The 16,614-nt window shown below is 41.3% G+C and overlaps 1 protein-coding gene across 1 annotated transcript in view; it reads left to right on the plus strand.

Moving 5' to 3' along the window:
• The first annotated feature begins 2,202 nt into the window (after positions 1-2,202).
• Positions 2,203-16,614, plus strand: part of IL2RA (interleukin 2 receptor subunit alpha) — a 64,420-nt gene continuing 50,008 nt past the window's right edge. The window contains exon 1 of the mRNA XM_077169492.1: positions 2,203-2,678. Within this exon, the coding sequence (XP_077025607.1) occupies positions 2,615-2,678 (64 nt within the window). The 5' untranslated portion in view covers positions 2,203-2,614. The remainder of the gene's footprint in view (positions 2,679-16,614) is intronic.

Consider the following 16,614-nt stretch of genomic DNA (forward strand, 5'->3'; position numbering starts at 1 on the left):
AAACGCTGTTTGGGAAATGGCTGATTCCAAGGCTGGGACACAGAAAGTACAAGATGAGTCTGGAAAATCTTTTTTGTACTCCCAAAGCAAGGAAGTACTCGAAGAATAACGATAACATGTTAGAAGGACCCAGAAACCAGCTTGAATGGGCTCCCAGAAAACAATCTAAGCATTATAATTACAGTGATAGACTAAAATCTATTAAATAAAAATTTTTTTAAAATCATGAGTCCATACAAATACAAATAAGTAAATGAATACATTGATAGTTTGATGGATAATGGGATATTTACGTCATTTCACAAAATATTTATTACAAAGAAAAAAAGAGTAACTTTAAAGTGGAGTACCTGAAAGACACCACTTTAATCAAGTGATCAAAGTGAACAAGTGTAAGTAGCAGGATAAGTGGATATTGTGAAAGGATAAGAAGACAGCACCTTCTTCTGCTTTAAATCTGCTGAAGATGTAAAGCTTGAATCTAATCATGAGAAAACAACAAACAAATCCAAACTGAGGGATATTCTCTGAAACAACTGGCCTGTACCCTTCCAAAGTGTCAAGTCGTAAAAGTCAAGGAGAGACAGAGGAGCTGTTCTAGATGGAAGGAGGCTACAGACGTGTGACAATAAATGCAACAAGGGACCCTGAACTGGATTCTTTTGCTACCAAGGGCTTTGCTGAGAGAATTAGAGAAACTTGGGGACAGGACCAAATGGCAGAAATGCATGATTATTATTTCCTGATTCTGATGGTAACATTGTAGTGATGTAGGGGAAGGTGTTTTGTTTGTAAGAAGACACACTAAAATATTTGGAGGCCTTGGGACATGGGGTCGGTAACTTACTCCCAAATGGTTTAGGAGAACAAAAGATATTTTTCACACTTTCAATTTTTCTGTAAGTTTGCGATTGTTTCAAAATTATATGACTGGCAATGATAGTAAAGATCTTGGTTTAATAACTGGAACAGATCCTGGGGACAAAAGGAATTGCTGCAGAAGCATTCCCCACATAGTCTGAAGTGTTTCTAGCAATAAATGGTCTCTGCTCTGGAATCTCAAAAGATAATCTTGTCACATATTGATAAGGACAGCCCCGCCCCCCCCCCCCCCCAAAAAAAAGATCTGTTCTTTTTTTTGTCTGCAAGCCCTGATACTTTGGTTGGAGAGCACTCAGTTATTTTTAGGGCTCCAGGATTCTCTTTAGAGGCAGTTGCCTTTCTGAGAGAGTTAGGGGAAGGGACAATGCATGTTGGAACCATGAAATACTTTCGCTTGTCCTGATGGTTTTCCTTTTGTCCATATCTTTGCTTGCTTTCTAATATTTTAAAAACTCATTTTTACCGTAACTATGTGATTCCTAATGAGCACACGTTTCCAGATAGCAGAACTTAGACAACTGCTTCATGAAACTCAGAAGCTGGCTCTTTTAATCAATTAAATAGATAAACAAGATTTAACTTACCAAAAAATTCGAAGTTTAAAACGAAACCCCACTCTTAGTGTGATTCTGGAAGAGAAAGACAGATCTGGAGGCCAAAATGACAAATCACTTTCGGGACCCCAGAACACCATGGTGAGGTGATGACAAAAAGTACTAATTATAAATCTTAGGAGATTACTCATGAATTCTGAGCATCAACCACTCTGTCAGTTCTTTTCAATTATATGAATATAGGAGAGCCCCACCTTGCCACACACTATAATTCTTTTTTTGTGTGTGGTAATATATAAATGACAAAATTTCCCATTTTAACAATTTTTAAATATACTCTTCACGGGCATTAATTATTGTCACAGTGTTATCAAACCTTTTCCATCACCCCAAACAGAAACTCTGCACCCATGAAGCACTAACTCCCCGTCCCCCCTCTTCCCAGCCCCTGGTAACCTGTAATCTGCTTTCAGGCTCTATGGCTTTGCTTACTCGAGATATTTCACGTAAGTGGGGTCATACAGCATTTTTCCTTCTATGTCTGGCTTATATTTCTTAAAGGGATCCAGGGTCAGATAACTTTAGGAAATGCCTGTTCGTGGCCTCAGTTGTCCTTGCCTCACTCTGGGCACAGCCTTGTTCCTCCATCCTCTGGGTCACCTGCTGATTCCTCCGGCAGCTGCGAAGTCGGGGCAGGACCTCGGTTTCACGGTGACGTCAGTTCATGAAATGTCAGATGAGACAACTGCCAAGAAGTTGCTCCCTTTCCTTTTCTGGGTGAAGCTGAAAAGGGCTTAGAAAAGATACTCAATCCCTCCCAGCAACGCCAGCCCACACCTCCCAGCAATTGAACTTGAAAAAAACCCGGGCTTGAAAAATTACTATAAACTATATTGTCATCAAAAAACCACTTCCTTATCTGAGGCCAGAGAAGAGAGTTCGAGGGCACGATTTCCTGGCTGAACATACCATTCTAATACTTAAAGAGAACAACTGTCGCCTGTCAAAGCGACTGGCCGGACCAGCAAGGATGACAGGCCGAGTGGATTGATCCTTTCTTCCCCCACTCTTACATCGGGATGCAAAGAGGAAACTGAAGGGCTGACCCAGCATTCTGCGCACGAACGGCTTTTCTTCACTGCCCCCCAAGTGGGCAGCCCATCCCGGGAGCCAGAAAGATGGAGCTGAGCCCACTCGTGTGGCGAACACTCCCACTTCTCCTGGTGACTGGCTGCGTGGCAGGTAAGGGGCCACAGGAAGCCCTCAGAATCCTGGCAAGGCTGAGGGTTGCTACCCCCCAACCACAGCACAAGAGAGGGGGTCTAGGTGAGGAGCTCAGGGAAGGGGGTTGACGCTTAGGTTCTCCTCCTTGTCCATGACCCACTGGGGCCCCATTTTATGCCTCTGGGGACCCCAATTCATAGAGGGAGCTTGGATTGCTTATAGAGTCTCCTGTCACTCATTATCTTACACAGTTAATTCTGGGAAGACGGGAATGGTATTATATTTGAATGGTGACAGCATATGGATGGGCCAATTCCCCAAGAAATTCTCTTTCATTCTATAATGAATTCCTTTTCTCACTGCACCCACCGGCGGTAAGATAACACTGAAGAGCTCTCAGGGGTCTCTCTAAGCCCAAGTTAATGTGCCTGAGATGTCAGGGTCAACACCAGGATGATTCTCAGAAAATCTCAGCTTTTCTGTTTTTTGTTTTTACTGCCTCAGGAAATAATACCTAAGAAGCTACTTCCAAGTTTATAGACATTTTAGAAAATGTAAGGATAATCACTTTCAGTAAACCACGTTCCTATGTGTGTATGTATGCATATATGCAAATTTTGAATTTCATTCATCCTTTCAAATGTGTCTTCTCAAAGATTGTTCTGAAGAAATAAGAAACCACCAACTTTACCTCAAACCACCCTTCCTAACTGAGTATGAAATGTCTAACCGTTCCATTCCTTGCTTATTTGGGTAGACAGAGAAGACATGAAAGCCTACCATTTCATATCCTTGATTTCTAAAAATATGTTGCTAACTGGCTGCAGAAAAAATGTGTCAAGATGCAAAACATGATGATGCATATAAGGAGACTATTTGCTTGTTTGTGAGAAGTGACCAAGTTATGTTGGGCTAAGTCCTGGCCCAGGTAGGAACTTCTTCCTTGGGTGTTAAAACTGGGATGATTTCAGGAAGGCTTGTAAGGTGCTTTCTGCCTCAGCTGTTACAGAGTTCTTGCCAAGTGGGAGGTCAGTCAAAACCAGAACAACAAAATTTTTACAGTTACTCATGCCCTATCTCTGGGAAATGCATTTCAAATAAACTCATGCTATTAGTAGCCATCCCTAACTCTGAGGACTTAAATGGTTTCTGGTGTAACTGGAGCAGGTGGAGATAAGCAGATTCTTTCGTTTACTTCCATCCTTCAGAAATTTACCTGAAGCCTATTATGCCCTTTTCAACACTATAGGAAGTATAAAAATGAATGGGACATCGTCCTGACCCTTAAGAAGTTTATAACCACGTGAGGGGGAGAAAGGCATAGATGAAGTAACAGCACTAGACACAGGATGTGATGAGATCTGTGGGAATCCTGACGCTATCAGAGAAAGCTTATGTGAAGGCGGCATGTAAATACAGCCTTGGGGGACTGGTAAAAACGTCAGTAAATAGAGACTCCAGGTAAAGGGAACCATTTGAGCAAAAGACACAGGAAGACATTAGGGAACTGCACGTAGTCTGCTGGGCCACCACCACTGGACAGGTATGTGGGGATACTGGGAATTGAAGCTGGAAATATAAGGTGGGGTCAGGTGAATGATATGAGGTCTTGGATAGCAAGGTAAATATTTTTTAAAAAGTAAGTTTCTAATTTGAAATCGTTTCAAACTCACAGGACAGTTGCAAAAATAATGTAAACCTATTTATAAACATACCCCTCCCCAGATACCCAGATCCACCAACTTTTAATACTTCGCCACATTTGCCATATCTATCTATCCTCTAAACATCTGAGAGTAGATTGTATACATCATGCTCCTGAAAACGTAATGTTTCCATGTATAATTCCCGAGAACAAGGATATTCATAAGTTAAACATTGTTAACTTCATTTGGTAGGCAATAAGGAACTAGAAGGCCTTCTAGTTACCATTTATAGAGTACCTTCTGTGTGCCAGGCATATGTCTTATCTTAATCCTCATAACCACTTGCATTGCAAGTGTCACAAACCCCATTCAATAAAGAAGAAACCAAAACTCAGAAGTCACACAGGCAGAGACAGAGCCAAGATTCAAACTCAGGTCTCTCTGTTTGCTGAAAACAGGGGCAGAGCTTTATGGGGATGAGTCTGTAATAGAGAGGAGCCATTAGAATCCAATCAGCAGATAAACGGGTGGTAGAATTCACACCTGCCAAAATGGTCGAATTCTTGCCTGCTGTGCATGAGAGCCCGGTTGGATTCCCAGCCCATGCTGTCCCGCAGGCCTCCAAAAAGAGAGACAAATGGGAGCAGGACAACCAAAGAGAAGGAAATGGATGGAGCTTCTGGGCTCAATTTATGGCCTAGGTGCCACTCCAGGGTGAGAAATAATCCTGTCATAGACTTTCTCCTCCATGAGGAACCGGGTCTTAAAATAAACAAATCTTTTTCTTTTTATTTCTCAGGGATGAGAATTCTCTAATGAAATCAAACCAGCTATCAACAGACACAAATTTCTAGCTGATTCATAAGGCAGATTTTCACTTTGAAAGTTTCCAAAGCCACCATTTAAAATGGTGATGAGTATCAGGGGGCGTATTAGTGAACTTGGGTGTTTTTAGTCGCTATATTACTGGGCCCCGGTATGTGGTTAAAAAGAGAATTCTCCTGATATTGCCAACTTGGCACGTTATTAAAGATACCTTTCTCCGAATTGTGGAAATTCTGAGAGTTTATCTACACCTTGATCATCCTTCTTTCATTCTAGGAATTCTGTGATAAAAATCATCAGCTTCTAGGGTCAAAAAAAAGTACAGAAACCCATTAAGATGATATTTTTGTTTAATTATCCCTTCTTGTAAAGACTGCTGCCCACATTGGAATTTCCCACCTTCACATTTGTCATTAAAACACAAAATGTTTGACTCTCCATTTAATCATTCAACTTCTCGAGATCCCCAAGTATTTTGCCACTATTGCTACATTGTCTATCTTTGAGACACACCTTGGAGAGGTAGGGCTTTGGCAAGCAGAGGGAGTGCCTTCTAAAACAGTCCCTACCTTCTTTCAAACTGCCTGTCTTAAAAAGGCAGCGGTAGGGCGGTAATGGTGGCCCAATGGCAGGGTTCTCGCCTGCCATGCGGAGACCCAGGTTCGTTTCCCGGTGCCTGCCCATGAAAAAATATAAAAAGGCAGCGATATATGTCACCTGCACAAATGCTCCATTTCACATTTGAGGAAACCAAGACACAAAAAGAATTGACGTTACCAATGAGTCCCTTGGAGATGCTTTGAGGTAAAGGCGGGCCACAGTGGCTCAGCAGGGAGAGTTCTCACCTGCCGTGCCAGAGACCCGGGTTCGATTCCTGGTGCCTGCAAATAAAAAAATAAATAACCTGTTGATGTGCCCTGCAACTCCTGCCACTTGATCACACTCAGTTCAAAGAGAGGTATTCTTAGATACTTTAGCATCCTCCTGCTAAAGCCTTGGGGTCTCTGACTATTTCTGTGTAATTCCTCATTGAAGACATTCCTATAAATGTTATGGTCACCATGAAGTTGTGCTATCCCTAGCATCGTGGCCAATTGAGTTAATTTTCCTGCTCCACTCGTTGCTCATCAAGCAGCAGAAACTTTACAAATAAACAGGGTTTTTCTTATGAAGTGGAGCGTTGTCAGTGGTGCGTCTAACAAGGAGGCTGAAAGTGGGCCTAGTTGTCTCCTAATGAACACTGTTGGGGAACTAAAGGAAGCCACGGGAAGGCTGTGACCTTTGACAAACTGCTGTACCTCTCTAGGCCTCAGGTTCTCTTTTCAAATGAGGAGGCTGACCTGATGATCTTTAAAACCCCTTCCAGTTCTCTCTCTTTTTCGAGAATTCTGCCTGAAAAGGCATTTTCAAGCAGGGCGTACTTCTAAAAATATATATTTTTATTGAGATATCTTCCCACACATACAGGTATCCAAAGTATACAATGAATGGCTCACAATATCATCACATATTTGTGTATTCATCATCATGATCGTTTTTAGAACATTTGCATCACTCCAGAAAAAGATATAAAAAGACAAAAGAAAAAAACTGTATATCCCCAACCACTTACCCCTCCATCTCATTGACCACTAGTATTGCAATCTACTCAACTTTTTTAACCCTCTTTCCCTCTATTATTTATTTTTGTCCTTATTTTTTACTCATCTGTCCATAAAAGGAGAATCAGACACAAAATTTTCACAAGCTCACAGTCACATTGTAAAAGCTATGTAGTTATACAATAGTTTAAAAAATCAAGGCTACTGGAACACAGTTCAACAGTTTCGGGTACTTCCCTCTAGCCACTCCAATACACCACAACCTAAAAAAGGATATCTATAATTTATAAGAATAACCTCCAGGATAACCTCTTGACTCTGTTTGAAATCTCTCAGCCACTGAAACTTTATTTTGTCTCATTTTTCTCTTCCCTCTTTTGGTCAAGAAGGCTTTCTCAGTCCCATAATGATTCAGGGCCCCAGCTCACCTGGGAGTCCTGTCCCACATTGCCAGAGAGATTTATACCCCTGGGAGTCATGTCCCATGTAGAGGCAGAGGGCAGAGAGTTCACGTGCTGAATTGGCTTAAAGAGAGAGGCTATATCTGAGCAACAAAACAGGTTCTCTGGGGTGACTCTTAGACTTAATTTTAAGTTGGCTAGCTTCTTTGCAGGAATAAGTTTCATCGGGGCGAATCCCAAGATTGAGGGTTCAGCCTATTGAATTGGTTGTCCCCACTGCTTGTGAAAATATCAGAAATTCTCCGGATGGGGAAGTTGAATATCTACTCTTTTCTCCCCACTTCCCCAAGGGGATTTTGCAAATACTTTTTTATCCTCTGCAAGCTGGGGTATTTTGTATGAAAAAGTTTCTAAGCTGAAGATATACGAGGCAGGGTCTAGGTTCAGAGACCTTTGAGTGTCAGAGTGCCAACACCTGACACCTCACTGTCGGTTCTTTCCAACTCTCAAAGGGTACGGGGCTGTGCCCATGTAAGGGCCACTGCTTCCGTCACCACTGAACTGGAGTTGCCAAGGCAAAAACATCAACTGTTAAGTGAGGCCTTCTACTGTCTGTTGGCTTTGTTTAGGGAATTTTCACCTTCAGTCGATTTTCTTATTTCCCAAAGGAGAGGTCTGATAGGAATGGCGAACTCTCTCTCCTCTCTTTATCCCAGATCATTTCCTTGTGAGTAAAGAAAACAGAACCTCAATTCGACGGACTGCCTCAAAAAGACATAAACCCCTTAGGCCTGAAAGTGTTCAAATAGAGGTATATGGCCGCTTCTGGAGGATGCCACGGAGGGGCACTACTGCTGGCTGGGGAAAGGTCTAGATGGCTTTCTGGGCTCCTCCCAGACTATCCACGCGGCTTCCCCCCACCCCCACCCCCACCTTCTGGCCTCTATTTTCGATTTCCTTTACTAGATAATAAAATAAGGGATACATGATTTTCATACTTTTCAAATCCAAGGAGCACCAGAATCACATACGTGGATTCTTGGCCAAACAGTGCTTCAGCCGGGAAAGCATGATCCAGTCCACTCTGTCCCTTGTCCCACACTTTGGGGGACAGTGAGAACCTTACAAAGGAGGAGAGTTTGGCGGAGCGTAGTCGTTGAGTTTGGCTGAGTGGAAGCTACCGAAAACATAAAACTCAAACCAGGGGTTCATTTGCGCTTGGTGAGCTTCCAGTACCCATATGTTCAGAGTGTTTCCTTCTAGCCCTTTTCTCTCCCCAACTCATGGGCTTCCTTTCTCTGGAAGTGTTTAAGCAGAGCCTAGATGATTATTTTTCACAAATGCTGGAGAGATTCCCCTACACTGGGGAGGAGGCTGAAGTAATAGCCCCTATCCCTTCAGAACTAGAGTCTCCGACTCCCTCTCTCTCTCTGACAATGCGTACTGTCCTGGGATCCTGGGACCTTTTGAAGCTGCTGGGGGGAGTCTCCAGACCCTTCCTGAGACCCTTTCTAGTTTAACTCTTCATTTAGGCAAGTATCAGGCGGGGAAAGATTGGAGGCTTTTAAAGAGGTCCCTCTTTCCCTACCCTCTTCTTTGGTGACACTTTCTAATAATTTCTTTAGGAATTTCTGCTTATGAGGAGTCAGCTGCTGCCCAGCATTGAGAGGGCAAAAATGGCCATAGAACCTTCCTACATAAAGCCGGACCTCATTTTTCAGCCCTACACACATGGGCCAAAATTCTCAACAGGAAAGGCAACATGATAGCAGGAATCTATGTACCTTCTATTTTTTTTCTTTTAAGTTGTGGTGACCTACATATAACATAAAATATGCCATTTTTTAATGTACAATTCAGTGGCATTAATTACTTTGATGTTGTTGTACTATCATCACCACCATTTATTACTAAGACTTTTCTATCATCCAAAACAAAAACTCCCCACCATTTAAGTGAAAATTCCCTCCCCCCCAACCCCTGGTAACCATTATTCTATTATTTGTTTGAATGGATTTGCTTATTCTAGATATGTCATATAAGCGAAAGCATGCAATATTTATCCTTTTGTGTCTGGTTTATTTCACTTGGCATAAGGTTTCAAGTTTCACCCGTGTTGCAGCATGTATCCCAACTTCATTCTTTTTTATGGCTGAATACTATTCCATTGTATGGATATATGATACTTTGTTTATCTATTCACCCATTGATGGGCACTTGAGCTTCTTCCACCTTTTTGCTACTGTGAATAGTACTGCTATGAACATTGATTTTCAAATATTTGTTTGAGTTCCTGCTTTCAAATCTTTGGATTATATACCTAAGAGTGGAATTGCTTGGTCATACAGAAATCCTATATTTAACTTTCTGAGGAATTACGTAACTGTTTTCCATAGTGACTGCACTATTTTACATTCCCACCAGCAATGCATGAGGTTTCCAACTCTCCTACATCCTCAACAACACCTTGTTATACTCCTTTTTTTCAATAATAGCCATCCTAGTGGGGGTGAAGTGGTATCTTATGGTTTTGATTTGCATTTCCCTAATATTCCACCTAGCTTTATGGCTCTTCATTTTTTGGGGGGTGATGAACCCTTGAGAAAACTTGAGCAATCTATTAACTGTCTCTTCAGAAAAATGTATATTCACACACAATTGTACATATAATCCTTGGAGTCTTCCTGAAAACCAACGGTTCCCAGGTACCTTAGTTTCCCAGCTGCTAAGATAAATACTGTTGGCTTGACAACAGAAATTTATTGGTTCATGGTTCTAGAAGGTGCTCTTCCTCCCAGGTCTGTATCTTCTGGCAGGCCAGAAGTCCTTGGGGTTCATTGGCTTTTCCCCATCACATGGGGATGTCCTTTCCTTTCTCTTTAAAAAGCCTCAAGTAATAGGATTAAAGTTCAACTTCATTCAGTTGGGCCACAGTTTCACTAAAAATAACAACTTCAAAAGGTTCTATTTACAATGAGGTCACACCCACAGGAATGGGTTAAGATAGAGCATGTTTTTTGCTGAGGTACACGAATCCGCCACACAAAGCAAGACCTCTGATGATGTTCTTTAGTGACTTGAACACAAAAGTCATGAATCCACAGCCATGAACAGAGTCTAGACACTGAGGGGATGAAACACAGGAAGTTACCCTCCCTAGTAAAGGATTTGTACCTGGCTTGGTAAGAGCAACATAGAGGTCTGGGTGCCTAAGGAGGGTAGCAAGAAAAGGATACCAAGGGCAAGGCAAGGGCAGTGGCCAAGCAAGGGAAGTGACAGAACCAGGGTAAAACTACAGGTCTCTTAAATTCCACTCCAATATTTCCCGTACGTCTTCACATTAATTCTCAATGATATTTTCATTCATCCATCTATTCATGCATTTAGTTATTTATTATTTCCGCAAAAACATAAGCGCTTTTACTTTGTGTTGGGAACTTTCTTGTATATTAGGATTACAGAGATGAAAGCGGTTCCAGTCCATGCATTTGAATTGCTCATGATTAATAATGAGGATGCAAACATCTGAGCAGTTCTTATCCTGAGGGCAGTCAAAGGAGGGCTGACAGTGTTTGCCAATGACTCAACAATCCAACACTGAATCCCCTACTTTCAAATAAGTCACCTGTTTAGGGGAAAACATTAATATAATTGTCTCTAGTAATTTTAAGTATTTTCCATTGAAAATTACTCAGACATTTTTTTACATGACTGATTTTAAGGTTACTCTGGAATTTGCATCCATCAAGAAGAAAACACAAGTCCCACTGGGAAATGCGTTTAAGAGTGGTAGTCCCCAACAAACAATTTTCTACATTGACTATGTGCATCTGGGTTGCTTTTAAAAAAAAAAAAAGGTGCCCAAGCCCCACCTAAGACCAACTAAATCAGAATCTCTGGGAATGAGAACCAGACTTTGTTATTTTTTTTAAAAATTTCTCAAATGCTTCCAAATGCAGTTAGGCTTGAAATCTACCTCTTTGGAGAGACACAATAATAATTGCCATGGTTGGTCTTGTCTCATTTCATTTCTATTCACTAAGAACGGCTGCCCTTGCATGCACTTCTCTAACTTTAATGCGTTTATAAATCGCCTGGGGATCTTGTTACAGTGCAGAGTCTGAGTCAAGATGTCTGAAGTTGAGATTCTGGTTCCAAGAGGCTCCTGCATGAGCTCGATGCTGTGTTGTGTGTACCATATTTTAAGTAACAAGACAATGATGTGAGAGAAGAAGTACACATCGCTTTTGCCCACACAGAATTTGAATTAAAATGGGAAATCAATCTGGGGAAGACGAAAGGTTAAATACTGCAAAGCAGTACATGGAAAGGCTGACGAATGCCAGAGGTGGTCAGAACAGGCAGAGCCATGGAGAGTTAAGAAGGCATCTTAGTGAAGATGGTCCTGGAACATGCTGGCTCTGAATGATGCTTCTGAACACCATGTGATGGGCAGAGGGCAGTATTTCCTACAGACTTCGCTAAAATTATATACATGAACCATTTTTCATGAGTAGATCATTCTGAAAACTGAGGTGCTTACAATGGGAATTAAATAAATGACCCATATTTCATATATATGTTATACGAATATTATGTATATACACACACACACATATATGTGTGTATATATACATAACCTTTTTTATTGTGTGCTGAGTGAAATGAGACTCACATGGCTAATGAGCTCTGATAATTGGTACTATTTTTGCACAGACGAAAAGAATTAAGTGTGCCTCATCTTGCCTCAATCCTCCAGTGTCTACAGATGTCATTTTTCTCTGATAGATTTCCTTGACATGATGTGCCTTGTATCAGCATCACCATAAGAACACCTGTGGATAACAATTAAGTCCTGGGCCTTATTTTCCCACGTTCAATTTTTGTACCTATCTCTAGCTAAACACATGTGGAAGCCCTAAGGCTTCCATGTGGCGGCTCTCTTCTCTCCCACACTCACCCAATTTGTGAGGCTGTTGATCAGCAGTTCTGATTGAGGCTGTTAACCCAGTAACATGTATCCTGAATACTGGAGCATTTCAGGCAGCAGAAAACTCGAAGGCACCAGGCTGTGGTTGGTTTGGGGCGTGGGAGTTGACCAGAAGGTCGCCATATTAGGGGGAAGATGAGTGGGGGGAGGAGAAGGAGCCAGAAACGTCAAGTCCTGTGCCTTTGGGTGGGCCTGCCCCATGGATGGAGATATGGATTGGATTGATCAGATGAGCTTTCTGGGCTGCTTTACCCCTCTTTTCCAGGCTCTCTTCTCGTGCCATATGTTAAGTAAAAGCTCCTATCGCAAGATTAGAAGCCATTGATTAGGTTTTCCCAAAGGAAGAAGAAAGAGCAGCATTTTTTTTAACAATAAAAAGGAAGTTATAAAGGTGCACAATGGTTTGGTGGCAGAATGTTCACCTTCCATGCAAGAGACCCAGGTTCAATTCCAGACCATGCACCCCCTCAAAAAAACAATAATAATAAAATAAGGAAGTTATAAGTAGGTCATTGGTTGCCTTACTGTGAAGAGCAGGGAAAATAGACTAAGTTCCAATTGGCCCTCATCTCCTGTAAATGAGAGAGAAAGCTGAGCAGATTTGTGAACTGTAAAAATGGATGAGTGGTTAAGGCAAGCCCATGAACTAACCTAACAGGGACGCTAATCCCTATTTTATACTTTGAATCTTATTTCAAGAAATATTTTGAACAGCAATGATACTAAGAGCTTGTATTTATTGCATATATACTATCTTCCAGGTACTAAAGTACCTTACAAGTACTATTTTATTAAATACCCAAAATAAATAGGTCATGTTATCCCCATTTTAACACTGAAAACTGAGACTCACAGAGGTTAAATAAATTCCTCTATGCAACACAACCAGGAAGGAGCTAGGATTTGAGCCCATGCAGTCTACTGCCAGAACCTACATTCTTTACTATGCTTCTAAACTGCTCCTACAGGTCAAAGATATATGTGCTGGGTTAGTAAAGAAGGTTATTTTTACTCCTTAAAAAGTTCCAGTAAGTATACTCTGAGGAATGCCCCGCTGTTCTGTGGCTGTGCATAAATTAGTTCCCCTGCCTATAGGACTCTGATGCCACAGCACTGCTCCGTCATCTACCCGGGCCATTGATTTCTTGTAGAATCTCTTTGAGCTGCATGTAGCCCTCGGAATCTGGGTTCTCTGAATCCTGCTGCTTCCCCTAACCTTCCTTCTGGTCTCAAAGAGCAGCTTTGGGTATCTTTCCTGCATTTGACTGTGCTTCAAAGAAAGCCCTGCAGTCAAGTCCAGTCTGCCCCAGCAGCCACAAAACAGAGGAAATTCTGAACACCTCTGGCATGAGTCACCATACCGTGTTCAGGAATTGCCAACTCTGCCCACAGAATCACCCACTCTTTTCTATTTGGGACCAAAATAGATGCCTCCTTCAGAAGTCTCGCTGCTCTCCAGACTCTCAGCAATAAATTCAAAAACAAAGGCGAGGAGAGGTGCGTGCCTCTATGGGTGGGAGTTTTCTCTCCTGTGGAGTTTTCAGAGTGAAAACGTTGCCGTGCCAGTGGTATCAAGAGCTAGGGTGGGTGTGACAGGTGGAATGGGAAATAAGCAAGTGATTGGGAACAAGCTCTTGCTTGTGGCAGGACTTTCAAGTCAACGGTGCACTCTTTTGTTTATTCATTCACTCAGCAAACATTTATCAAGCAACTACTATGTGTCAGATATCAGGTTAGAGATAAGATGAATAAGACATAGTCCTTGCTCTCCAGAGATTCACCATCTAGTCGGAGAGAGATACATTGTCCAGACAATGATAACACAACTTAGAAAGTTGAAGACAGGGATGATGGATCGTTCATTTCACTGCAAGAATCAATGTGCCTTGAGTCAGTCACTGTCACAGGTTGACACTAACCTTTGGGATGGAGAGGACTACATTGATTTTTCACTACTATTACTAAAATTATAAAAATCAGACACCACTAATTTTCTCCCTTTTTTTAAGAATGCATTTTCATTTATTTATTTATTTTTGCTTAGGCATATAGACATGTATACAATATAATGGAGATCATAGTGGATATTATTTTATAAAGTTTACAAGATGACATTGATTACTTTTTATGATATATTAGGTGTTTGAAATTATATTTTGAATGGTTGCTTAATATTCTGTTATATGGATAAGAACTTTAACCATTTTCTAATTTTTTTGATAGGAAGTCAAATTTCTTCTATTAAAAGTAAAAGTATAGTGAAGATTTTTATTCATAAATCTTTGACTGCAATTCCAATTATATTTTTTTTCAGTTTGTCATTTTTTTTAACTTTTTCTTATTGTAAAGTATAACATATATACAAAGCAAAAAAAAAAAAAAAAGCAGTAGCCTTCAAAGCACTCTTCAACAAATGTTTACAGGATAGATCCCAGAGTTTGTCATGGGCTACCATTCTCATATTTTTCCTTCTAGCTGCTCCAGAATATAGGAGGCTAGAAGGCTTAAATATTTTTTTATCATCACAATAGACCTTTCTTCCTTCTTTTTTTTGTGAAAAATAACATATGTACAATAAATTATAAATTTCAAAGCACAGCACCACAATTAGTTGTAGAACATATTTCATACTTTGGCATGGGTTACAATTTCACAATTTTCAGTTTTTACTTCTAGCTGCTCTAAAATACTGGAGACTAAAAGAGATATCAATTTAATGATTCAGCATTCATATTCATTTGTTTAATCCTGTCTTATATGTATAACTCCACCATCACCTTTGATCTTTCCATATCTCTCTTTGGAGTTGTTTGGGCTATGGCAATTCTAAATTGATATGGGGCAGGGAGATGGATCTATCTGATGTTCTGGAGAGGCTGGGCTAGGTTTTAGGACTTACCTGGACCAGGGACTGGAGGTTGTAGGTTTCTGGAAAGTTACTCTAGTGCCTGGAACCCTTGTGGAATCTTACATATTGCCCTAGGTGTTCTTTAGAATTGGCTGGAATGGTCCTGGTTGGGGGTTGGCAGGTTATGATAGGTAGCAAGGTCTAAGTGAAGCTTGCGTAAGAGCAACCTCCAGTGTAGTGTTCAATTGAGAATACTATAGACAGAGGATGTGTAGAAGTTTTCTTTTTGCTTACGAAACCCCTTTCCAGAGAAAATGGAAACATTCGAGGTGGGAGTATTTACACTCCTTTAAGAAGAAACTGACTGTTTCTATATCCTCTATGTATTTTAGGAAAACCATTCCCAGGCAGTACTAATGAACCACCACATGCCTAACTCTGTGGGAACCATTCGCCAATCTTAGATGTCCAGGAGCTCTCCAAGGACTGAATGAGTGAAACTCACCTCATTAGCCCAGCTTAAATTATTGTGCATTTAAAAAAAAGTAAAGCAACAGTGTTTCTTAAATAGACACATAGTTTCTTGAAACGAGCCCTGTCTTAGTTTGACGGGTCTGCTGTGACAAATATTACATAAAGGGTAGGCTTAAACAATAGAAATTTAGTCTCGTGGTTTTGGAGGCTAGAACTCCAACATCAAAGTTTGGGTTGGAAATATTTCCTCTGAAGTGTAGAGCATTCTGAGGCTGACTTGCCAGTAGTCCCCAGTGTTCCTTGGCTTTTTTCTCTGCCTCCACCATATGGTGATCTGCCTCATTTTCTGGCTAGTTTCTTACTGCTGCTTCTACTCAGTTGTCTGTGTCTCTTCTAGATTTCCTCTACTTATTGGGACTCTGGCCAGGGGGCAAGAGTCCACTCCAATTCAATCCGGCCTCACCTAAATACGAATCTTGGAAGATCCTATTCACAAATGGTTCACACCCATAGGACTAGGGGTTGTGACCTGAACACGTCTTTTGTGGGGGATGTGAGTCAATCTCCAGTAAGCCCCCTGCAGTGAAGTGGCCCTTCCCTCAGGGAAAGAAGAGTTTATAATGTTTCCTAGTATGGGGGACTGACTCATGCATCCCAGTTTGGACAGGCACTTAGTCCTGGTTGGGGGTTGGCAGGTTATGATAGGTAGCAAGGTCTAAGTGAAGCTTGCGTAAGAGCAACCTACAGTGTAATGTTCAATTGAGAATAATATAGACAGAGGATGTGTAGAAGTTTTCTTTTTGCTTACGAAACCCCTTTCCAGAGAAAATGGAAACATTCGCGGTGGGAGTATTTACACTCCTTTAAGAAGAAACTGAGTGTTTCCATGTCCTCTAAGTATTTTAGGAAAACCATTCCCTGTGATCTGGTGGGTATGGACCCACTGTAAATAAGATCTCTATAAGACATTACTTCAGGTTAAGTGTGGTCCCCATTGAATCCAGTGGGCTTTAATCTGGATCACTGGAGTCCTTTAAATGCAGAGTGAAAGTCAGACAGAGAGAGAAGCACAAGTTGCAGCCAGAAGCTGGAAGTCAATAGAGCATGGAAGAGAAAGATGCTGCCATGTGACAGAAAAGCTAAGGATCCCCCAAGATTGCCGGCAGTCA

The sequence above is a fragment of the Tamandua tetradactyla genome, chromosome 7 (genome assembly GCF_023851605.1).
Source record: "Tamandua tetradactyla isolate mTamTet1 chromosome 7, mTamTet1.pri, whole genome shotgun sequence".
NCBI classification, from domain to species: Eukaryota; Metazoa; Chordata; class Mammalia; order Pilosa; family Myrmecophagidae; genus Tamandua; species Tamandua tetradactyla.